The following is a 24,634-nucleotide window of genomic DNA, read 5'->3' on the forward strand; positions in this document are numbered from 1 at the left end:
TCCGTCTTACTCCATATTCCCTTGTTTTTCAAACTGTCTTTTGAAGAGTTGTCGCCTCCCCTACCTCGGAGATTGGGTGATTTTTGTGTGTTTTCTTTTTTCTGGAAAATCTCTCTGGCCATCTGGGTAATTGAGACAGCCATGAGGACCTCTGTGTCCAGGCCACTGTCCCCTCCCTGGGTGAATCCCATGGCCATGAGCTCCCATCTAGGATTGGTGATGGCCAGTCCTTCTGAGTTTCATTCATACTGTGTGTCTGTGGAACTATTTTCCCAACCTTGGGACAGTATGAACTGACTGTCAGCAGTTAAGTAACAAAAGGTTAATGTCATCTTTCTTTCTCTTTTCATGGTAAAAAAAAAAAACAAAACAAAACAGCTAGCACACCAGAAGGTGCTCTGTAAGATTTCGTTCCTTCTAGACCTGCTCAGTCTCCATTCCTTTATTGGGCACTGGTCACAGACTTTAATATGTAGCCTTGCAGAGTTAACCTTATTTCACATTGTAAGATTGTACAATCCAAGGTTTGATTACTTAAAAAAAGGTGTGTGAACTGTTTGTTTAATTCCATTTTTCACCATGTGGTTGCTTGCATTCCAACTTTCAGGAAGGTCTTCTTTTTCTATTTATTATGAAATATTTCGGTCACATAAGCAACTTTCTGTTTTCCAAAACTGGACGGCCACTAATGAACATGCCTGTTTTCTTTTAAAACGTGAAATTTTCTTAGTAGCCTTTCATAATCTGTTTTCATTACATCATGGGGAAATGCCTGCAACTGGTTCATTTGCAGAGCAGCCAGGTTGTCAGAGTTTCCTTGATAAAATGTTTATGGGTTTCAGAGGTTTGTGAATCGGCTGTAAATATTTGCTCCGGGTTTATGAGACCTCCACTCATAAACATTGTGTGTTTATCTATTGCTCCTTGAAATGTCTTTAGAGAATCAGCTGCCTCGGGCACATAGGCCTGGAGGATGTGCTAGAAGTTACAGATTCGAAAAGGGCTTGTTGTGGGAACCCTAAATTTTGTGATGTTATCATTAAAACAGATCTCTGCACCCCTATGTTCATGGCAGCATTATTCACAATAGTTAAGACATGGAAACAATCCAAGTGCCCATCTACTGATGATTGGATAAAGATGTGGTATATATATATATACAATGGAATACTACTCAGCCATAAAAAAGAGAATCATCCCATTTGCAACAACATGGATGGAGCTGGAGGGTATTATGTTAAGCAACATAAGCCAGGCTGAGAAAGACCAACACCGTATGACTTCATTCCCATGTGGAGGATAAACAAACACACACACAAAGAGAACGGCTCCGTGGTTACCAGGGGAAGGGGCCTGGGGGGGAGCACACGTATGGTGACAATCAAGAAATAATGTACAACTGAAATTCACAACAATGGAAACTATTATGAACTCAGCAAAAAACCCCCAAAACCATCTCACTTAAAGTTACCAGTGCTGGGCATAACGGTTTTGACTTTAAAAATGCCATTCTAGGTGTGACTTTTAGGGTGCTTTTGAAAGTCTTTTCTTTAGGCTGCAGAGAGTAACAGCTTTCTGAAGCAGTGTTCTGCTGACGTGCTGAGGAGTCTCTGTGGGCCCTCTCCTCTCTTGTTAACTTGAATGAACTCCCGAGTGAGCACGAAAGCACGCACAGCCTATTATTTTGAGAGAAGAGACCAGAAATGTGGGTGAATTAAAATTTGGTGGAAACCAAAATTTTTGGTAAAATGCCTAGATTAGAATTGTATGAAGAATGAAGAGCTGCAAGGAATGGTCTCAAAGTTGAAGCTGAGAAATTGGAGCTGTGGTCTTACCCTCCTATGAAATCGGCTCTTGGTAAGAGAGGATCCACGGGTTGAACACCAACCTGCAGCGAGCGTTATGGCAAGAAAAGAGAATCTGAACTCTTGAAGCTCTTCCTTATCCATGTGCGTGGACAGCCCTTACTGCTGTGTGTCCTTTCTCTATGATAGCCATTCCAATAGGTTAAAGTAATGTTTACAGCTTATCAGCGCTTTCCATTTGAAGCTAGGACATGTACGTTCTCTGTATTCTAAAATGAGTTACTTGGTGCTTTTCGACTGTACAGGTGATATGTTCACGTGCAGTCTTAAATGTTTTGGGCATTGCTTGATTTCCTTCACAGCAAAGGTGGTGATGGTTTTCAGAGCCATGTGGTACATTTGATTGTCTTTCTCCTTGTTCCTTGTATCTGGAGAAACACATGTCCTGCTGGTTTCTACCGGTGTGGCTTGCCCCAGGGGCTCCGTCATGGCAGAAGGCAGGAGGGTGGGCACCAAGGGTCAGTCTGACAGCTGGTCAGTTTCTGTTCCCAACTGGCCAGGTGGCCTCACACGCTTGAGCAATCCTTTTGGGCCTCAATTTTTTTTTTCCTTCGAAGTAGCATTGGAGTCAATGCTTTCTAAAGTCCCTTATGGCACTGACAGTGTGTAATATTATTTTATCATCTGCGGCTGTAGTAAGGAGCCAGTGGACAAAGTGCTGGTGCTGTGTGTACATCAGGGTGCTCACTCAGCACCCAGTGGTGTCCTCCAACTGCCCTGAAGACCGGACTGTCTGCAGTGGCTGATTCCAAACCAATCCACTCAGAGGCAGCAAGTATGCTGTGTAACAAATCTCACTGCATTTACTTAAGAGCACTTGATTTTACCCTAGGTTTTGTCTGGGTAGTCCAAGCAGAATTTCTTCAGTGTTTCCTTTCTTTAGTCAACTGTCTCTAAAATCAGCCAACTCAAGCTCTGCAGAGAATTCAGATTTCCTCCTAAACCATTGAATTCATTTGTCTCTTGCACTAAAGATGCCCTGGTCTTCATCGAAGGCGAGCACCGTTCTGTTTGTCGCTCTAACGTCCTTACTCTTCTGTTTTTTCGGTCTTTCGACAGAAGAAGGTTCAAGCTTGGAGGAAATTGGCTTCAACTGGGGGGAATATTTGGAAGAAACGGGCGCCAGTGCAGCTCCTCACACATCATTCAAACACGTAGGTGACCTCCCTTCTCTCTCTGGTCTGCTTGGGGCGGTGGGAGGGGAATCTGCGAGGAGATGCCGACAGCCGATCAGAAGAAAGGGAAGGGAAAGGAAAGGAAATTCCAAGGTTTCTTAGACATAAAGAGGTGATGTGGAAGTTGGCTGGCTTTTCCCAGATGACTGCGGGTAGGATGAGCCTTGCCCTTGTAGCTTATCTCACCTAATGGAGGGCTGGGCCCAGGTCGGGGCACTGTGGGTGGGAAATGGGGTGCAGCTGGAACCTTGTTCTAGACTTGAAAAGCCAAATTAGCCATGGCCCTTGCCATGTAGAGGCCCACAGCAGGAGACAGGTAAGGTGGATTCAGAGAAATAAAAGGCCAGCAGACTAAGCAAGGAGCTGCAAGGTGTATGTCTTCTTAGGAGGTGTAATTTTTGTTTTGAATTGATATTTTTATTGTGAAAGGACACCTAAAAGTTTGACAGCCATTTGTGTGCAGATTGAATCAGATCAGAGGACATATTGTAAATATTCACAAAATGGTTGGATCAAACCAAAAAAAATCATTCTCATCAGAACTGTTTCTTCGAACAATGCAAATAGCATGCCCCGCCATGGGCAAATCCCAGAAAAATTAAAAAATTGAGTTTTTATCAGATTTTTGCTTAGAAAGGAGATTTCGATAATGTATCATTAGCAAGGAAAAGACTACATTTCCAGGACCCAAGTTCTGAGACGTTACTGTTGCTTTCCTGGAAGTGGAAGTTTAAATCTAAGAAACATTTTTTTCCATGGGGCTACCCAGGAAAAAGATGCAGCCTGCGTATCATAAGCAACCTGTTCCTCCTTTTGGCTCTTTTGCCGAATGAGGAAGCCAGAACTTTGATTCTTTATTTTGATGCAACATTTTATCTTTTCGGTGGTCAGATGTTCTTTCAAAAAGGAATTTAAGACCTTCTTAAATCTGGGTGACCTTATAATGATAGATCGCCTTCTGAATTCTCTTTTTATAACGACACTCGTAATCTTGTAATTACTGGTTTATTACAAAGGTGATTGTGGCCATTTAGTGAAACCAAAAGCTAAATATTAAAACATAGCAAAACTGAAACTCATCTGGCATTCAGGCTGCGAGAGCCATTGTAACATTTGCCTCTTACGATGCTGGATGACTTGGTGAGGTTCCTTGAGGCAGTTTAGGGAAGAGATATTGATCGGCAACTTTTTCCTTCCTTTTGCTACCAAGAAGTTATCAATATCTCTGCATACGGAGTCACTCCTGTCTCTTAAATGTGATCACTTCTCCCCCCTCCCTTTCAATCACAATGTACGATTCTTCAGGGTGCACAATTTCCCCAGGCCGCTAAAGCCAGGTTTAGAGGAAAAGTACCAGTGGACCCGAGGATGATCCATTTAGAATTCCATCCTCCCTTTTTAGCAACTGCTACTCACGGACATCAGGGGTGTTAGCTCTGGGATGTCCACCAGGCTGGAAAGCTTTCTTTTAGGGGGAGGGCTGGCAAATATCAACAGACTATGATCCTTAATTAATAAAAAGAAAATCCATTCTTTAAGGCTGTGCTGTTCACACAGTAGCCGCTAGCCTCCTGGAGCTTTTGAGCACTTGAAAAGTGTGCCAGCCAAATTGAGATGTGCTGTCAGTGTAGAATACACACCGGGTATCAGAGGCTTCATTAGAAAAGAAGGGTGTAAAATATCTCATTAATATTTTTTTTATATTCGTGACATCTTGATATGATATTTGGGATCTATTGGGTTAAATAAAATACATTATTAAAATTAACTGCATCTGTTTTATCTCACTTTTTTAATGTGGCTGCTAAGGAGATTTTCTGCTTTTGCTGGGAAAGATTTGCCCTGAGCTAATGTCTGTTGCCAATCCTTGTCTTTTCTTTTTCTCCCTCCCCAAAGCCCCGGTGCGTGGTTGTATATCTTAGTTGTAAGTTATTCTGGTATCTTCTGCGTGAGCTGCCACCACAGCACGGCTACTGACAGACGGGTGTGGTTCCGTGACCGGGAAACGAACCCGGGCCATCAAAGTGGTGAACACTGAACTTTATAACCACTAGGCCACCAGGGCTGGCTCTTTTACTAGGAAATTTAGGGTCACGTTGCTGGCTGGCATTATATTTCTCTTAGTGCTATTCTAGGGCTCAGAAATACTGTTTTTCAATGCTGTGTTTTTAATAGTTCCTGTAATCTTGTGGGTGTATGTGTCTGGTATAATAACGATTTTCTTCTGTTTCTGGTTCCTTAAGGTTGAAATCAGCATTCAGAGCAACTTCCAGCCGGGCATGAAATTGGAGGTGGCTAATAAGAACAACCCGGATACGTACTGGGTGGCCACCGTGATCACCACCTGCGGGCAGCTGCTGCTCCTGCGCTACTGTGGGTATGGGGAGGACCGCCGGGCCGACTTCTGGTGTGACGTGGTGATCGCGGATCTCCACCCCGTGGGGTGGTGCACGCAGAACAACAAAGCCTTGATGCCCCCGGATGGTAAGCTCCCTGCATCCGTGCGGCAAGCTGGTCCACGTCGCAAAGGCTTTTGAATGATCAGCGATCCTCATTGGTGATGCTCGTAGAGAAACCTGGTAGAGATTCGATAACTGGTTTAGGATGAAGATCTAGTGCTTTAAAGGTTGCTTCTTGAGTTTCATTAGTCTCAGGGCACCGGAGTGAGCGGGAACCGGGTGTGTTTTCAGATGTCAGAGCCGAACCCGCTAGTTGAAGCTTTTGGGGCCTGATCTTCAGATGGACTTGCAGAGGTGGAAGAGGAAGGCTGAGGGCAGGCCAGCCACTGAGGTCTTGTCTTGCCTTTGGTGATGGATTGTGTTGCTTTTCTTTTGCTTTCGAGACTTGACATTTTGAACAGTGCTATTGAGCATCCGAAACAGCCTTCTCCACTAAGTTTTAATCTATCTTGTGGTGGGGAGACTGCCGGGGTGCAAAGCATGTGGAAAACCAAACAGATGAGGAGAGAGGACATTCCTCCCGAGGGAAGTGATGTCAAAGCTTGCGTAGATAAGATCCGTTTAGCTGCTGGAAAGCAGTGGTTCTCTACTGGGGCTGTTTTCCACGCCAGGGGACAGCTGGCAATGTCCTGGAGGCCTGCTTGGTTGTGAGGGGAGGCGAGGGGATGCTACTGGCATCTAGTGGGAGGAGGCCAGGGATGCTGCTGAACCATCCTGCAGTGCAGAGGACGGCCACCAAATGAAGAGTTACTGCCGTGGAGCTGAGGGCGAGAAAGCCTGCTGGGGCAGTGGGCTGCCTATTACAAATGCGTTCAGGAGCTCATCTGATCCCGCAAGTGAGAAAAACGGCATTACCACATATTTGAATCTCAACACCCTCTTCTCTGTGTTTTGTATTTGATGGTGGCAGCTGTTACCCTTGAAGACTTTTGATGCTCCTTCTCAGGCGTGTGCACCGTCTTCTTGGTACCTGCCTGCCTATTTTAATTTTGAATTGCTCTTCCTGTTTTGAAGGGACGTGAATTCCGAGGCTCGTCCTGGCCACCCTGTTGGCAGTTTCTCTCGCCTTTCGGAGTACTTGAATTGGCTCTTGTTTTTTGAGTTCTGATATGTTGTGTTTCTGATGGGTGGGAACGGGCTATGGTTTTTACTGCCCCTTGTTGTGCATCATGGAGAGTCTGCTAAAGAGAGGGTCGTAATAAATGCATGGAGTCTGAGTTGCATTTATGTGATGTGTGAGGATTGAATCCATCACCGTGGCCTTAGCTGACATCTCCTTCACTCTCTCGGGAGGGAGAGAGAGGCTCTTCTTTCTTTCCTTCTTGCTTTGGGGCCTTGCGCCTGTTTTCTCCTGTGCCTAGATCCTCTTTCCTCTCCCCTTCCTCCTCAGAGGTCAGCTTATCTGTCGCTCCCCCAGGCAGCCAAGGTCACACCTTACCTGTGCCCTCAAGGCCGCCTGCGCCCTTAGTGTTGATCACTCTTGTAGCTGTGCCTCCCCCTGCCTTGTGATTGTTTTTTTAAGTAAGATATAATTCACATAGCATAACATTCATCCCTTGAAAGTGTACAGTTCAGTGATTTTTATTATAGTCGCAAGGTCATGCAACCATTACTACTATCTAATTCCAGAAGATTTTTGTCATCTCATAAAGAAACTCTGCACCCATTACAATCACCTTCCTTTCTCCCCTCTCCCCAGGCCCTGGCAATCACTTGTCTACCTTCTGTTTCTATAGACTTGCTTATTCTGGGCATTTCATACACATGGCATTGTATACAGTCATGCATCACTTAATGACAGGGCCGTGTTCTGAGAAATTCGTTGTTAGGCGATTGCTCTTGTTTGAGCGTCATAGAGCATGCTTACCTAAACCTAAATGGTTTAGCCTACTACACACCTGGGCCCTATGGTGCTCATCTGTGGACAGCACTAGCCATCCTATGTGCTGTCCGTTGTTGACCGAAACGTCATTATGTGGCACGTGACTGTAACATGGGCCTCTTTCACTTAGCATAATGTGTTCAAGGCTCTTCCATGTTACAGCTTGTGTCGGGACTCCATGCGTTTTTAAGGCTGAGTAATACTCCATTGTGTGGATAGACTGCGTTTTGGTTATCCATTCGTCAGTTGTTGGGCATCTGGGTGCAACTGTAGTTTCAAGTGTGTGGCTTTTTGAAAAGGGAACTTTCACCCCCGGAACAGTGAGCTCATGGTGTGAGTTCGTTCATCTGTGTACGCCAGCGCTAGCGCCTACTGCCTGTACCTGACGAGTTCTCAATAAATATTCATTGAATAATGGAATGATCTTGTGAAGAAGGTTAAGATGCTGCCTACCTACTAGTTTGTAGATACCCTTAAGGAAAGGAATCTCGGCTGTTATCTCTACACATGGTGCCTTCTCTCTCTGTGCCCTTTCTCCTAGCACTTGAGTCAGTGTTGGTCGTGTGCTTCTGTCTAGAAGGGTGAGCCTTTATTTCTTACCTCTCTCTTGAGGGGTTCTTCTCAGGCGAGTGCTGGAGAATGGTTGTTAAGGGGTCAGGCTTTATTTTTGACTCCCTCTCCAGTTCTGCATAAGCAAATAGTGGGGTGAACAAGGTCCTATAATGCTTGTGTCACAGTGTCCCCGACCCAGCCTAAATTGTGTCATAAATGACACTTTTATTTTTTCATCCTCTTTACAGTTTTTTTTTTGTGAGGAAGATTGGCGCTGAGCTAACATCTATGCCAATCTTCCTCTATTTTATGTGGCATGTTGCCACACATGGCTTGATGAGTGGTGCTAGGTCCACACCCAGGATCTGAACCTGTGAACCCGGGCCGCTGAAGCAGAGCCAGCAAACTTAACCACTGCCAGGCTGGCCCCTACAAACTGTTAAGTGTGCTGCACATTATTATTAACTGTAAGCACGATGCTGTCCATCAGCTCTCTAGACCTTTTTCATCTGGCGTGGCTGAGACTTTCTACCCATTGAGCATCATCTCCCCATTTTCCACCCGGCCCATGGCAACTACCATTCCACTCTCTGCTTTTAGGAGTTTGACTGCTTTAAAATGCCTCAGATGAGTGGAATCATGCAGTGTTTGTCCTTTTGTGCCTGGCTTATTGCACTTAGCATAATGTCCTCAAGGTTCATCCACATAGTACCATATGACAGGACTTCCTTCTTTTTAAAGACTGAGTAGTATTCCATCTGGCTTTGAATTAAAACAGCCACTGAGGCGAGAAGATATTATAGAACATACGATTATTTAATTTCCCAATGATTTCTGATCTGCCATAAAATAAACCTATCTTGATGCAGGAGCTGTCCTGATGGCATTTTGGGAAAATATCAGTTCTCGTTGGAGAATTAGAGATCGTCCTGCTCGCCCAGCGTTGCACACGAAAGCCACATGGATATGCCCACACATACTCAGGAGGGTGCAGACAGACATGCATTGATCCCAGGGGACGTGCATTCACTTGGGGGCACTAAGGGAGGGGAAAACGGGGGACAGAGAGGTAGCCCCTGACTCTGGGCTGCTGTCTTGCCTCCTGGCTGCTCTTGCTTTTTGCAGTCATGACTCACTCTTAAAGTCTGACACGTCGGGAGCTAAATGCCCTTGGAAAGGACATAAGATGGTTTCACTTCATAATAGGCTCTCTAGTGCATAGTTTTAGTGAGAAGTTCCGGGGTACCAAATTTCAGCACTCTTAAGAGCTAAGGGGTTCATTTGGTACCAATCCATGCTGTTGCTTGAGACAGAGGGCATAGTTTATTAATCACTTCTTCTTTCTCACTTGGGTGAAAAATGTGGCAGCCGTCACAGTCTCAGAAACACTATCAAATTTGTATCCTACTGACTTGGTGCTATTAGGCGAGACACAGACACACTTAAAATGACAAATTCCAAAATGAAAAATGGGAAAACCCTGTAAAGAGGGAAACCGTTAATGTGACTGAAAGATTTGAAGTCTGTGGAAACAGTAACCCGTTATGCTAATCTGAGAATTTCTTTATTGCTCGTTTTAAAGAACTTTAAAAAAATTTAGTAGGTAATCAATATGACTTGGAAATCTCTAGCACAGAGAACAAAGTCAGGAAATAGCAGGTTCATGGGGCAAAGGGTTTTATTGATTGCTGTAGTACAGGATAATTATTGCTTTGTAGCCAGAGGCGGCCGTCATTGCACAGGGAATCCCAGAATCTATTTTTGAACAAGGATTCTTGTCTGTGTGGTTTTCCGTCTTAGAGAGCTAACATCGTGGTACATTCTGCAACTGTACCTGGTGGATCTTTGTCGTGGTTAAACTTAGAAGGCATCGTAGAAGATTAACAGTAGTGAAAGCAATCTGTCACATGATGCTTTTGTTTGGGATGCCCCATGGGAACAGAGATCTCCTTACCGATCCCAGGAATCGGGGTGATTTGAAAGGAGAACATTGCAGTTGGAACCACAAGATCTGGTTCTTATCTTGCCTCTGCCACCAGTTTAGCTACGTGGATGAGCCCCTCTCAATTTTCTCATCTTAAAATGAAGAGGTTATGATACGTCATCTCTAAAAGCTTTCCAGTCTGATGTGCTTGGTTGGTGATCCTTGTAAAGGAAAGAAGGAGGAGAGGGGGCTGATTTTCTTATCGTATGCATGAGGAGTGGAGTTTGTTTTGGCGTTAGAATCTATGGGGATCTAGCCCAGGACTCTGTACGAAGCATGAAAGTAAAGTTTCTGTGTTACTGTTGGGGATGATGGAGTTTCAGTGGATTTGGGACAAACTGGGAAGTTATTGAGAGGGCCTGGGCCCATCGTTGCCTGCAGTGGATAGAATTTCGCTCAACAAAGAATTGTAGGGGCCAGCCCAGTGGTGGAGTGGTTAAGTTTGCATGCTCTGCTTCAATGGCCCTAGGTTCACAGGTTATACATTGCTCATCAAGCCATGCTGTGGAGGGCATCCCACAAATAAAATAGAGGAAGATTGGCATGGATGTTAGCTCAGGGAAAATCTTCCTCAAGCAAAAAAGGGGAGGACTGGAAGCAGATCTTAGCTCAGGGCCAATCTTCCTCAACAAAAAAATTAAAAAAAAAACCGAATTGTAGACTCCAGTTCTTGTTGGAACCTGGAGAACCAGGAGTGATCAGTCCCTGCGTCAGATCAGCCGAAGCCAGGTTGAACCCGTCAGTATGTGGATGACCATAGCTTCAAAATATGGTTGGACTGAGCAGAAGGGTGGTAGTTTTGGGTGATTTTGCTCATTAATGGGGGAAGGGAGAGGACTGTCTTTCCTGGTCAGATGCGGGGTGCAGTGCTCAAGACCTTTTGAGATGATCTGGGATGGTCCAGAATAGTCTTCTGTTTTCTGAAGTGTCTGCACTGGAAGAGTCATTTTATTATTTTAGGTGATATTTTTCCCAAGCACGTAGCATTCTGTACAGTCCCATATTTTCCTGCCTTGCTCTTTTAAAGGAATTTGATCTTTGAGTTATTGCGAGCCATCATTGTTATGTTAAATGTCACGAGGAAGGAAACAGCACGACAGCAGTGCCCCGGTACAGTCCTGTGTTACTTAATGATGGGCACACGTTCTGAGAATGTCATCATTGTGCGATCATCATAGCGTGTGCTTACACAAACCTGGATGGCATAGCCTCTCACACACTCGGGCTCTATGGTACTCATCTTATGGGACCACCGTCGTTTATGCGGTCCATCGTTGACCGAAACATCATGATGCGGCGCATGACTATCTTTCATTAAGCAGTCAGTAGGCGGAGAGCTCCATTAATAAGGACGTGTTTAGAGACCTGGATTAGTGGCCAATTGGCCATTCAAAGAGCAGTGTTCCTGCAAATGAGCTAATCGGCCCTAATCTTTCATATTAAAAGTATTAAGAGACGTACTACATTAAAGCAGTGCTAAGTGCCGTGGAGGATTATGGCTTTTATTAGAGGAGAGAAATGTAAAACGTTTTGGCTTAGTAAATCAATAAGGCTTGATTTATTCATAAGCACGTGCAAGCTCGCAGAGGGCAGCTGCCAAATAATTATTGTTTAAGGTGATAAGGTAAGGAAATCATTTAATCCAGGGACTGTTCTACTGTTATTTATTGAGAAGTCGCAACATTAGCTCTTACTCTCTGGGGTTGGGGAGCTTTCATGTTCCAGCAGGTGTCTGCGGAGTCCGTGAACAGGATGCTTCTCTGAGACTACAGGTAAATAGGTGTGAGAACACCTGGTCCACTCAGGCTCCTCGGCTTATAAATTGAGGAGTATTTATGTGTGCTTTCCGCTGTGGCAATAAAAGAAAGTATTGGAGTTCCGGTGCCTTAGGAATCATGCCACTAATTTTTATTTTCCCCATTATTAAGATTTCTGTAATTTGAATTGCAAACTCTGCAGTCTTGCCAGAATGACTTATTTACCATTTGAAGTTGAATCAAAATTACTGGAATTTGTTAGTGTATAACTTATTTGAATAAAGAGATGTTTATTCATGAAGTGTGAGGAGAAAGTGTGAATTGGGCCTTATGTTATGGGGTAGATCTTGCCAGATGCTGAACTCTGGTCCTAGGACTGTTTTTGGGAATTGCCGGACCTTTTTTTGTGGTCTTTGAGAGGTACAGTTTAATTATTGTATGAGACAATCAATATTTAAAATTCATATTTTATTATTTAAATGACATTTTAGTAATACCGATGACCCTTAAACGATCATATTGTTTTCACTGGCAGTCTTAAATTGTCGCTGGAATTCCCTTGGTTTATTAATAAGAAAATTAAGTATATATCCTGAAAAAGAGCAAAATTAATCCTTACTGGCCCCTTGGAGATGAGGAAAGCACAGAGAGTCACTAAATATTAGACAGTTTAATGTAAAGAGAAAAAACCGCATTGTTATAAGAGAGTAGGATGCGTTTGACAAGTGTGACAGAAAGTAAACTAGAAATCATAGTTATATATTTAAAAAAGTGAGTTAATATCATACCTGTGGTCAAAAAGCCTTTCTTGATAATGATATGTGAAAGAAGGACTATTCAGGTAGGAAGCAAAGTAATCCTTTCTCTGTAGGCACTTAATGGATCTTTTATAACGATGCACGTGGTTTTGAATCCTGTCTGATCAGGTGCAGAGCCTGTGTCGGGATTCACCACGGTGTAGACCAGAGTGGACTTGCTTGCAGACGTGTGTGTGAGCATGTGTGTGTTTGTATGTGTGTGTGAGCATGTGTGTGAGTGTGTCTATGTTTGCATGCATGCATGAGTGTATGTGTTTGTATGCATGTGTGAGCATGTGTGTGAGTGTGTCTATGTTTGCATGCATGCATGAGTGTGTTTGTATGCATGCGTGAGCATGTGTGTGAGTGTGTCTATGTTTGCATGCATGCATGAGTGTATGTGTTTGTATGCACGCGTGAGCATGTGTGTGAGTGTGTCTATGTTTGCATGCATGCATGAGTGTATGTGTTTGTATGCATGTGTGAGCACGTTGGGTGTTTTTGTGTACATGAGCACGTGTGTGTGTGTGCGTGAGCATGTGTGTGTGTATGTTTTGATCTGAACAGAATTTTGAAATGATTTTGGTATTCACCATTTATAAATCACGTCGTTTAAAAGTTGGGGCTGTGGGCATCTCTTGAGGATTTAGAAGACGTAGACGTGTGTGTCCTGCATCCCACGTGGCAGCCCTTAGCATGGCAGCCTCTTCACGGGGTCATTTGTCTGCTCTCTGGATCTCTGTCCCCTGCTTGTTCATTCTTCTCGGCTCAGGCCCTGTAGCCTCTGGGTTCGTACCCTGCGTGTCAGGCACAGAACCAGGAGAGCTACACGTGTCCTTGTGCAGCCTCTGAGTGTGTGACCTCAGGTTTCTGAGGCCCCATCTTACAACACACTGGATGATCGCTAAGGTTTCCTTCAGCTCAAAAGTGCCCTGCCTGTAAGAATTCGAAGAGTAATGAATAAAATTTTTGAAAGGACTTGGAAATACATGGGCTCTATGAACAGAAGCCTAGGAAACTGGTTTTTTTAGCCTGTGGAAGGAAAAATAAAATAGAAACCCCCCAAATAAAGGCAGACTAAATGGTCCTCATAGAAATCAAAAACCTTTGTGCAGGTGTTGGTGAATAGCTAATTCTTTATGAGTAAAAAATGAATAATCTGTTCTCTCATAAATCCCTGTTTGGTGTTTATTCGTCTTTTGAAATTCACTCTATATCACGTTCCCCCGTATCATTTTTTTGCACAGTTAATAAATGTATCATGAATTTTATCATGTCTGTGTTGTGACCCTCCAATTAAAGACAGTTTCTCTGACCCACAAACTATTTTAATTGTGTGCCTACTATTACCCCGAACTCTCAGAACGACCCTGTAGACTGGCCGGCATTATTCTTTTTTCTACATTTTAAGAAAATATGGCTCAGAAAGGGTCAATAACTTGTCCCCAGGTCAGACAGCTTGGAGTAGATTTTAAGCTAAGGGCCATTTCTTTCTCCCAGTTCTGAAATCAATGCTTTGAAAATAGCAAGGGGGTCGGTAAATATTTGTTTATTGATTAAGTTGTGTCAATAAGACTTTAGAATGTTCGAACTTGAAATACGGGAAACATATCCCTAGGAAAAGTTGGGGAATTGGCTTCTTGTGATTTTTAAGAACAGGGCAGAAAGCGCCTTGTCCAGAATGTTTTTCATTTGGTCATTTTGGGAGGCAAATAAATGGAAGAGAGTCGGTCTGGAACCTCCTCGGCAAATGGTAATCACGAGGTGGTGTAAAGTGATGTGAATTGCATCAGATGCTTTTTGGGTTTTCCCACGAAAACTGTAAGCACACAGTGGCGCTGGGAGATTCTCCTTCTTGGTGTTAGCCGTGAATGAATTTACTTTCTCTTGCCTCTTAATCCAGCAGCATGGGTGCTTTAAGACCCGCAGGCGCTGAATCCTGTGTGGAGGATGCTGGTGCTTGAGTTCCACGGGTTTCCTTGGCCTCTTGTCTCTTTTCCTAATCGTCAGTCCTTCATCTCCGTAACTGTCAGAGCCCCAGTCTCGTCTGTCTGCTCTCCTCCCCGTCTAGGGAGCCTGGCCTGGGGCTGCTCCCGACTCGGCTCAGGTGAAGAGGGCCCTGTGTTCGGGGGCTCAGCTCCTGTCTGCCCCCTTTTCTGCTCTGGGTGGCCTCTTAATGCCCTGAACGCCTGAGGGCAGAGCCTCCGGTCCCTCTGAGCAGACTCATCCCCCTGCACCGCTAGCCCTCCTCCGGCGCCTCTGGCTGTTCCAAGCCCTGACCCTGTCGCACTGACCTCCTGAGTTTTCTTGCCCTGAGCCTGGAGCCCTCAGTGCCAGCTGTCCCCTCTCCAGCGAGCCTCTGACCTGCCTCTAGCCTGGAGGATTGGGGAGCTTCTCTTGCTTCTCTGCCTGCTTCCGGCTCCTGAACAAGCCTCTGATCTCTGACTGCGTCTTATTGAGTCTCCCATCATGGCTCGAGGGTCCAAGCCCATGTCTGCATCCTAGGGCCCTGCCTCCATTCCAGGGCCTGCCTCCATTCCAGGGCCCTGCCTCCATTCCAGGGCCTGCCTCCATTCCAGGGCCCTGCCTCCATTCCAGGGCCTGCCTCCATTCCAGGGCCCTGCCTCCATTCCAGGCCCTGCCTCCATTCCAGGCCCTGCCTCCATTCCAGGGCCCTGCCTCCATTCCAGGGCCTGCCTCCATTCCAGGGCCCTGCCTCCATTCCAGGTCCTGCCTCCATTCCAGGGCGCTGCCTCCATTCCAGGGCCTGCCTCCATTCCAGGGCGCTGCCTCCATTCCAGGGTCTGCCTCCATTCCAGGGCCCTGCCTCCAGTCCAGGGCCCTGCCTCCATTCCAGGGCCCTGCCTCCATTCCAGGCCCTGCCTCCATTCCAGGGCCTGCCTCCATTCCAGGGCCCTGCCTCCATTCCAGGGCCCTGCCTCCATTCCAGGGCCTGCCTCCATTCCAGGGCCTGCCTCCATTCCAGGGCCATGCATCCAGTCCAGGGCCATGCGTCCTTTTCAAGGCTGTGCGTCCATTCCAGGAATGTGCCTCCGTTGCAGGACCATGCGTCCATTCTAGGAACGTGCCTCTGTTCCAGGGCCGTGCCTCCATTCCAGGGCCATGCCTCCAGCTTTCCAGTCCTTGCTTCTGCAGGTCTCTTGCAGACTCTGCCTTGGCTACTGCAGCTCAAAAAGAATGATTGGTTTGTGTATAGCTTGTCTCCTGACTCTAGAATTGTATTAGATCTTGGTGAGCACAGCTTTCAGTTCAAAGTCCTGGGGGCTTAGGTGGTGGGATTCAGAGGTGGGATTGGTGTTGTCTTGATCAGGGTTCTCCAGAGAGACAGAACCAATAAGATATGCGCATGTGTCCAATCGGCTCACACAGCTGTGGAGGCTTGGTGAGTCCAAAATCTGATGGGGTAGGCCTGCAGGCTGGAGACCCAGGAAAGAGTGGCTGTTTGAGTCCAAAGGCCGTCTTCTGGAGAACTGTGAAGAGCCAGTGTTGCAGATGAAGTCCTAGGCCATCTGCTGGAGAACTCCCTCTTACTTGACTGGCGGGGGTGGTTAGCCCTTTGTTCCAGTCAGGCCTTCAACTGATTGGATGAGGCCCACCCACATTAGGGAGTGCGACTTGCTTCACCCAGAGTCTACTAATTCAAACATAAATCTCATCTCAAAACACCCTCAGGGAACATCCAGAATAGTGTTGGGCCGAATATCTGGGCACCGAGGCCCAGCCAAGTTGATAACATGGAATTAACTGTCAGCAGCATGAATTCAGAGTTTTAGTCAACAAGCCTGTTCTCCTCTGCTATCTTAATACCTTGTGGAGGGGAGGACAGCAGTAATTGCTATCATAATTTTTGCCTTAACAGGTGACATTCCACTGGTAAATCAGAATACTGATGCTCTTACCAGAATGCCCTGGTAGAAGGCTGAGAGATTGTGGAGTGACTATGGTGCGTTGGTACCTTTGAATTCTATGAAAGCATCAATGCCAGCGTCAAGGGCCAGAGGTCCTCTTAAAAAATGAAATGGCATGGCCAGCAGGAGACAGAGACATTCACCTTTGGTGACTCAGGGGGACCATCAGCGTTTATCTGAGAGGTCCATAGGACCTGCCTGCGTTCAGCGTCTGTTCTTGAGCTCCGTGCTGGCCTCCGAGGGTCCCTGCCCGCAGGGAGTACTTACGAGTGATCCGCTGATGCAGACATACTTCTGGATATGGGGTTGGTTCCCTGGCAGGTGTTTGAATAGGTGGTGGCTGATTGCCTTCGTCCTGACGCTGGCTCCGAGGGCCTGCTTCTGAATTATGTCACCTGTCCTCAGCTCTGAGAAACGCCAGGCATGCAAGTCAGGGCGTCACCGACAGGAGATCTGTGATGTTCACCCCACACTGACATCAGCGCAGAGGCCCCTCTGGCCTGAGCTCTGCATTTTAGACAATCCTGTGGATGGCAGGTGCAAACGACCACATTTATCAAAGAACGTAGAGTTGCCTTGTTGGTTCCTTTGGGTGGGTGTGCCAGGTCTAGCACAGAGCCGCTCCTGGTTCTAAATGAGTCCATGTGCCCCTCATGCCCTCAGAACCAAGGGCTGTGTCTGAATGCTGTGGATTTTGTGGGTTGTGGCATTGCCATGACGATCAAGCAATAAGTATATTAATAAAGCTATATATTAATAAAGATAAATCAGAGCATAGATATAATAGATTTTTTTGCATAGTCAAGTATCACTTTTCATTACTGCTGAGTGTTGTCCTTTTTTTTATTTTTGCTTTTTTGGGTGTTTCAACTTGTGGTTCCAGAGGTACTTAATAATTAGTGCAGAATTTGCCACAGCCACATGCATTGGCTGAAGAATATCTTACGATATTAAACAAAATTAAAACAAATATTTTACATATAAATTCACACTACTCTCGCTTGTATAACATGTAGCTTTAGACGTGACGTGCGCGAAGCGTGACGTTGAATTTTTTATATTGGCGACTGGATGGATATTGAATGCCAGAACTGTGGATAATTTTATTTTAATAAACAGAGGTAACAAGATTAGATTCTCAAAAGCTAGATAAAATGTTTAATGTCATTTAAATATTTTAGATAAAAACTTTGATATTGACTAATTATAATTTGTAAGTTTCCTATTAACTTCAGTACTTTAGAATAGTTAGAGGAAAAGTAGCTTTTTTGAAGACATAAAGTAATTTAAAATTTTGATTTTTGCACTTTAATTTACACTTTTTAATTGAAAGTGTTTAAAATTGTAAAGAATGGATATAATTATATTTATCTTTTAAGCCTTAGATGATTTTGGTGAAGAGAATACAAATTATGTGAAAATCTTGATTTTTTTTTCTTAACTAGATAATGATTTTGCTGAGAGAAAGGCAAGGAAAATAAATTTTATGGGATAAATATATAATAATTTTTGAATCATGTTAAGTCTTTATTTTATCACTCATCCAAACGTTACTAGCCCATCAGCAGAACAGCCAGACACATCATCATAATTAAATTTAGTATTCTTTGGCATTTTATCAACTTGCACTGATACATAAACCATAACTTTTTACCAACTTTTCTTTTTGAGGAAGATTGGCCCTGAGCTAACATCTGTTGCCAATTTTCCTCTTTTTTTCTTTTTCTCCCCAAAGCCCCAGCCCATAGTTGTATATCCTGGTTGTAAATCATTCCAGCTCTTCTATGTGGGATGCTGTCTCAGCATGGCTTGATGAGCGGTTCGTAGGTCTGCGCCCAGGATCCGAACAAGCGAACCCCTGTCCGCTGAAGCGGATTGCACAGACTTAATCACTCGGCAGGAGGCTGGCCGCCGAACCTTTGGGTTCTGTCATTATGAAGATAGATTTGTCAGTGCAGGCAGCTAGGATGTGCTTTATTTCACAGCCTGTTCCCTTGATTGATGACTTCAAAGTATTGCCACGTGTGCTATTGGAGCTGCATTTGTACTCTTGCTCCGGGCCCTGGACATGTCGTGGGTGGGCCTCTTCAAGCTTTCCAGCTGGATTCCTGACGTCCCCTGTGAACTGGACATCTTTCCATAGGTTACTCAGTATGGCTTGATTTAGGCAGGCAGCTTCCAGATCCTCAAGGTCTGACTCTTTCCTGAAGTTGATCTGTCTGAGAATACACCATTGGTTTCTTTCCCCCCTCCCTGCCCCATTCCCTGTCTTCCTTCTCCCACATTGGAGAAGAATGTCACCGTGGTGCATTGCCTTGGTGACCCTCAACACACAATATCAGTGTTTTAAATGATGCCTCTTTATTCAAGTCTCCAACCACAACCTTAAGATAACCACAATTTACTTTTTATGTTTAATCATCAAACTTTGTAACATCATTGATATTGTTTTGGTCAGGGCTAAAAATAATTTTAATACTCGAAGCCAAAAGAAGTTTTTAATTTTTGGTCAGAGAAATTTTAAAAAGTTTAATTACAGACTACTTTTCAAAAAAGGTTTAATTATATATTACTTTTTGTTTTTTTGCAAAGAAGTAGGATAGAATGAACAATGAAGACTGTTGGGAATAAAAAAGATAATTACGTTAGGACAAGAGTCTATGATTTCAAGGAGAAAAGGGAACGCTACACAAACTGATTATTAAATAGCGCGTATTCGTGTCTATTTTAAAATGCGTGATGGGAGGGATCAGATCATTCCACTGAATATATTTATAGGAGTGATAGAGCAGTTTTATTCAAAATGTCATGTGAGCAACACGTAGGAAATGACATCCTTTGCAACTATTCAGACGAATGATGAGAAACTTTAGATGCCAAATTGAAAATACATGAGTGGGGAGCATTGGTTTTTGAAAAGTCCTTATCTGGAAGGTGTACATTTGCCTTGAGTAGTTGTTGCCCGAGCCTTGTGGGTCTCTAAATACTATGAACACCCCCCATGTCCATCCTGGAGACTGGATGGAATGGGATGTAACCTGCCCTACGCTCAACTCTGGTCCCTCACGCTCCCTGACTCTGGATTTTTAAAGACGGTGGTCTCCCACAGCCCTTCTTGTTCACTCATTACAGCGTTTTTTTCTTATAATTTAGGTGTTTAGAAGTTCTCCGGGCCTTGACTTATCATAATTGGGCTTTTATGGAGTTGATATTTAAGTCATTGGATTCCTTTGGCAATGTATGCGTGTGTCTTCCTCTGAGTTCTTTGCTGATGGGAAAACTAGAGCTGGCAGGGGAGTCTCCTGAGTTGATGGGTCAGAACCCACTTATGGCTACCAGCCGCTGCTCTGGTCCACGAACGATACTATTGTTGCCATAGAAATGGAAATATTTTCATATCAATCTATGAAGGATGATTTATTCGGTCCTACTTGGTGCCTGATGTTTTTTGGGTAGGAATATACAGTATGGTTATTATTAAACATTTTCTGTCAATGAGCACATTTGTAAGACAATCAACTTTTGGCCAATGACATAGACTCAGGTGAGGAACCTATTTTTGGAAATGGGTGTTTTGTGTGGCAGCTACTAGCATAGTTATTTATGTGTCGGTCATTTCTGTTTTGACCATCCACTCTTGAAGGTCTTGCTCTTACCTTGCTGAGACGTGTTGGAAGTTAGTTTGGAATTCTGATCCCTGAAAACTTGGGTAATATCTTTCTTCTTGTCCGGGTGGAAACAGCACTTCCTTTGCATTTAAAAAATTTGTCTAGTTTTCTCTAGTTTTCTAGTTTTTTCTGCTAAGCATTTCTAAAGGGTGGTCAGCCTGTTATGGAAATTTACGGGAGCTGGAGGCGGCCCCGATTGGTAATGGAAGGCTGACCCCTGACTTGAGTGGCGATCCCCCGGCTGCTAAATGGAAAGGTCCCTCAGGACTGCATTCTGCTGGTATTTAAAAAAAAGTAATTGGTGTCTCTGGAGCTGGCTCCTGTCAGTGAGAGCGCTCTCCAGGCCCGGAGGGAGGAGTGGTGAGTATTGTCCTGAGTCAGGTGACCTGGCTCCTGGCTCAGCTCTGCCTCTTGCTGAACGTAACCTTGGAAAAAAGTCACTTAACTGCTTTGCAGCACCCTCCGGGCCTCTTTACAATGGCTGATTAATACCTGACCTTGCTCTCTCTCCGTGATGGTGTCAGCACCCACTTTGATGGCAGGTGCAAAAGCTCTCTGTAATGGGCTGAGCATTGTCAAGTGGGAAGGTCACTTAGCATCACATTTTTCCTTCCTTTTGTTTTTTTTTCTCAGTGTAAGAGGCCCTAATGGTCCTCCTTAATAGGTGGGGACGAAGGGTGGTGTGAGTGAGGAACAGCCTGCTTCCAGTGAGGAGCCTGGTACTACAGCTCGGGAGACGCGGAGGCAGCTCGCCTGGCCGGAAGCCCCCCTGCAGCTGGGTTCAGTGCCAGGACACTGGCAAGGAATTGCTTTTCTTCCCCCTGTGATCTTGGAGAATTTTGGTCAAACCTTTTTCAAACAGTTATGTTTGCCTTGTGTTAGAATTGTTGGTGCATATTTGATTGCACCCATTGATTATAAAAGTAAGACCTTGTGAACATGGTGTCATCAGAAACACATATTTTGGCTCCTCATTCTACCGCTTAATTAAATTAAATTAATTAAATGGACGAGGTGGCTCATTTCTAAACCTTGTGACCGTCGATATTCCCATCTGTAACCTGGGGATAATGATAGCTCCCTTTTAGGATTGTGTTGTGTCTTAAATGGGATTTGTGCAAATTCCTGAGAGTCGTGCTAAGAAGGTAGGAGGAGATGGAGAAAGACTGTTATGTTTCTTCCTTTGTCCTTCTGGTTAAGGATGGTATTTTATCCATGTTTTTATGTTTTTATTTATTTTTATTTTAAAGACTTTGTTGTTTTAAAGTGGCTTTAGGTTCACAGCAAGATTAAAAGGAAGGTACAGAGATTTTCCCATGTACCCCCGCCCCCACACAGGCAGTCTCCCTGTTATCAACATCTCCCACCAGCTGGTGCATTTGTTGCAATTGATGAACCTACATGGACATGTCATCACCACCCAGAGTCCATAGTTGGTGTTAGGCTTCCCTCCTGGTGGTGCACACTCTGTGGGTTTGGACAAATGTATAATGACATGGATCCATATTATAGTGTCAGGCAGAGTAGTTTCACTGCCCTAAAAATCCTCTGTGCTCTGTCTCTCCATCTCTACCCCTGCAAACCCTGGCAACCACTGATCCCTTTACTGCCTCCATAGCTTTGCCTTTTCCAGAATGTCACAGAGTTGGAATCATGCAGTGTGTAACCTTTTCACACTGGCTTCTTCCACTTAGTAACGCGCACTTCAGCTTCCTCCATGTCTTCTCATGGCCGTCCCATGCTTTTTTCTCTTCACCGTCCCCTTCGTGGGCATCTCATCTTCATCATGGTGATTGCCACCTCACACACTTGCAGACCCTGAGGTCCAGGTGCCAGGGGAATAGCCAGGCCCAGTGTACTGCCGTGCCTGAGGACTTGAGTGCCCCGAAGAGCTCACTTGCAGAACAAGCCGGAACAGCCTGTGGGAGATAGAAGTTGCCTTTCCTTCAAATAGAATTGATGTCAATCTTTTTAAAAAATTTGCCTGCTTTCCAAAGATTAGCCCCAATCTGGTTATATACAACAGCTTTGAGGAGAGAATGTTTACACAAAATGAGACTAGTTGTTCTTCATTGAGACTTTTCCTAGGGTTTGCAACAAGAATTTACAGGAGCCGGCTATTAGAAAGTTTGTATTTCTAAAGAGATTTAATGAGAGGGAAGTGCTGCAGAATTGAAAAGAAATACGACTTTTGAGGGTTTTCCTAACTGTGTTTCTCATTCTCTCTTATCAACTGACAGAGCCATTAAGCATAGTTGATTCAACAATGCCAATTTTAAAAAAAGCCCGTAATGGCATATTTACGCAATGGTGACTAATGGCCCCCCAAAGCCCATCATAGATTATAGAAACAAGTTATAGCCATTAAAATAATCTGTGATTGTTTGCTCAGACTAGACAGTTGTGTCAAGTCATTAGCAGCTGTTCAGTGTATTTCTTAAAAAAAATTGTGTGATGAATATCTTTTGAGACATAAAGGAAAACAATTCCCCCAACCCACACCAACCCCTTCCCCAACGTAAGCAAACCAGAACTCTTTGAAAATCTCCAGGGAAAATAAAATTTCTTTAAAACTTACTTTCTGGTTTAAATGTTTTATTGTCCTTTAGAAATCAGGGGATGATTCATATGCCTTGTTTGGTGTTATTTGGAGTAATAGTTAATCACAGATTTGTTTTTGTGAAATGAAGAAAGCAACGTTCTCTTACGTTCTTCATCTGTACATCTCACGTGTAACTTGTGAGCCCGTCAGAATTCACTTTGGATCCCTCACCTACATGGAGCTGTGGATTTATAAGTCCTGCTAATGGTTCTTTCAGTAGAGTGTGTGTATTTATATGTTCTTCTAGGGTGCATTTCTGCAAAGCATTTATGCAGGAAGGATGTTCACATAAATAACCAAGCAGCAAATAAATGCCAATTAAAAATTCTATCAGCAGAGCTGGCAGCGGGCCTTTAACAAATATTTAAGTGCAGTATATTTAGATTCAATTAAATGTTTATTTTGAAACAGTTGCCTGCTTCATTTCCTAACTTAACTCATCTTTCTATTATCAGAAGATTGTTTTATTTTCCTTTTAGGGGAGGCAAGGTCTATTCTGCATACATATGAATACTGCATGTTAAATTATTATACAGATTTTTGAGTGGTTTTTTAGAAACAGAGATTTGGTCATTTTTGCATTTTCTAAATTTCCTGGTACTGGATCTTCTTTCTTCCTGGACCCTTTTCCTATTTTTCTTTTTCAAAATTTCTCTGTCCTGAGGGGTTTTAGCTTACAGCTCATCTGAAGGTGTTGATTGCATGGTTTGTGTGTTAGGGTACAGTGTAAGCTGCTGTTATAGAAACACCCTAAGAGGCAGCAGTTCACTTAGTTTAGAAGCTTATTGCTCTTTCCTCTAACAGGTGAGCGGCTCGGGATGGTGGTACCTCTTTTCCCCTAAGTCCCTCGGGCACTGGGTTTCCCCAGTGGGCTCTGCCCCGCTGGGTGTTTTCCACATCTGCGTGGAAGAAGCTTGATTGTCCTCCACGCTCTCAGCAAGAAAGAGGGAAAGGAGAGGCAGGGGCCAGCAACTCATCTTCCCTCGGCTTGAACTTAGCACCTGGCCGTACTTGGTTGCAAGGGAGGTTGGGAAATACACTTGGTAGCTACAAGGCCCAACTTCACAGCCAAAACTCCCGGGGTGGGAGCCTTCTTTTATCAAAAGAAGGAAAGGGAGAAAAGGTCCGCAGGGACACTTAGCAGTGTCTGCCACCCCTCATTTAGCTAACAAAACATACTTTAGGATAATTATTTCATCCTTGCAGAACATCTCAAGGAAAATGTAAAAATGCTTGAAATATAAAGCCAAACTGCTTTTTTTTCTTCTTTTGGGAGTCAGAATGCTTTCCCTATAGTTGATGTAGTACCTTAGATTTCTAACTTGCAGTATTTGCTGTTGATTTAATAGGATACATTCTTTCCCGTTTGTGTGTGTGTGTGCTGGGGAAGATTTGCCCTGTGCTAACATCTGTGCCAGCCTTACTCTATTTTGTATGTGGGTTGCCACCACTGCATGGCTGACGAGTGGCACAGGCCTGTGTCTGGGATCCGAATCCATGAACCCTGGCCACCTCAGCTGAGTGTGCCGAACTTAACCACTACGCCCCGGGGGCCAGCCCCTGTATTAACTTTTAAACAGAATAATGGCCCATAATATCATCGTTTTCTGATAGCTTGGATTATACACAGACTGATACCCGATTGTACACAGACTGTTGATTAAACTACTTTGCTCCATTTACTTTGCACAAAGAGGTAAAAGCGAAGGTTGTAGCTGTGTCTTCTATGCTGTGTGTAGTCAAATGTTCTGCTCAGAATTAGGCTAGCAGCTCCTGCATTTAGGACTTTAGTCTTGGGGTAAGTAAGAGTGAGAGAACCTGGAGATGTGAAGACAGCAGAGTTCAGGTGCTCATTGCCTCTGCTTTTGCCTTAAATGTGGCAGGAATGGAGTGCTTGGTTAGGTCGTGAAGACTCATTGAGTGTGGAATAGTATCAAGACCATTTCTTGGCGCTGGGAGAAGTG

The 24,634-nt window shown here is 44.4% G+C and overlaps 1 protein-coding gene across 7 annotated transcripts in view; it reads left to right on the top strand.

Annotated features, from left to right (window-relative positions):
- SFMBT2 (Scm like with four mbt domains 2) overlaps nt 1–24,634 on the top strand; it is a 244,299-nt gene that overhangs the window by 28,288 nt on the left and 191,377 nt on the right. For 6 of the 7 annotated variants that reach the window (XM_014841320.3, XM_014841318.3, XM_070500816.1 and 3 more), the window contains exons 3-4: nt 2,925–3,019; nt 5,284–5,524. In XM_014841320.3, coding sequence (XP_014696806.1) covers nt 2,925–3,019; nt 5,284–5,524 — 336 coding nt within the window. The remainder of the gene's footprint in view (nt 1–2,924; nt 3,020–5,283; nt 5,525–24,634) is intronic. The other variant, XM_014841322.3, reaches the window with a different exon arrangement.

The sequence above is a fragment of the Equus asinus genome, chromosome 29, assembly GCF_041296235.1.
Source record: "Equus asinus isolate D_3611 breed Donkey chromosome 29, EquAss-T2T_v2, whole genome shotgun sequence".
In the NCBI taxonomy this organism is placed as follows: Eukaryota; Metazoa; Chordata; class Mammalia; order Perissodactyla; family Equidae; genus Equus; species Equus asinus.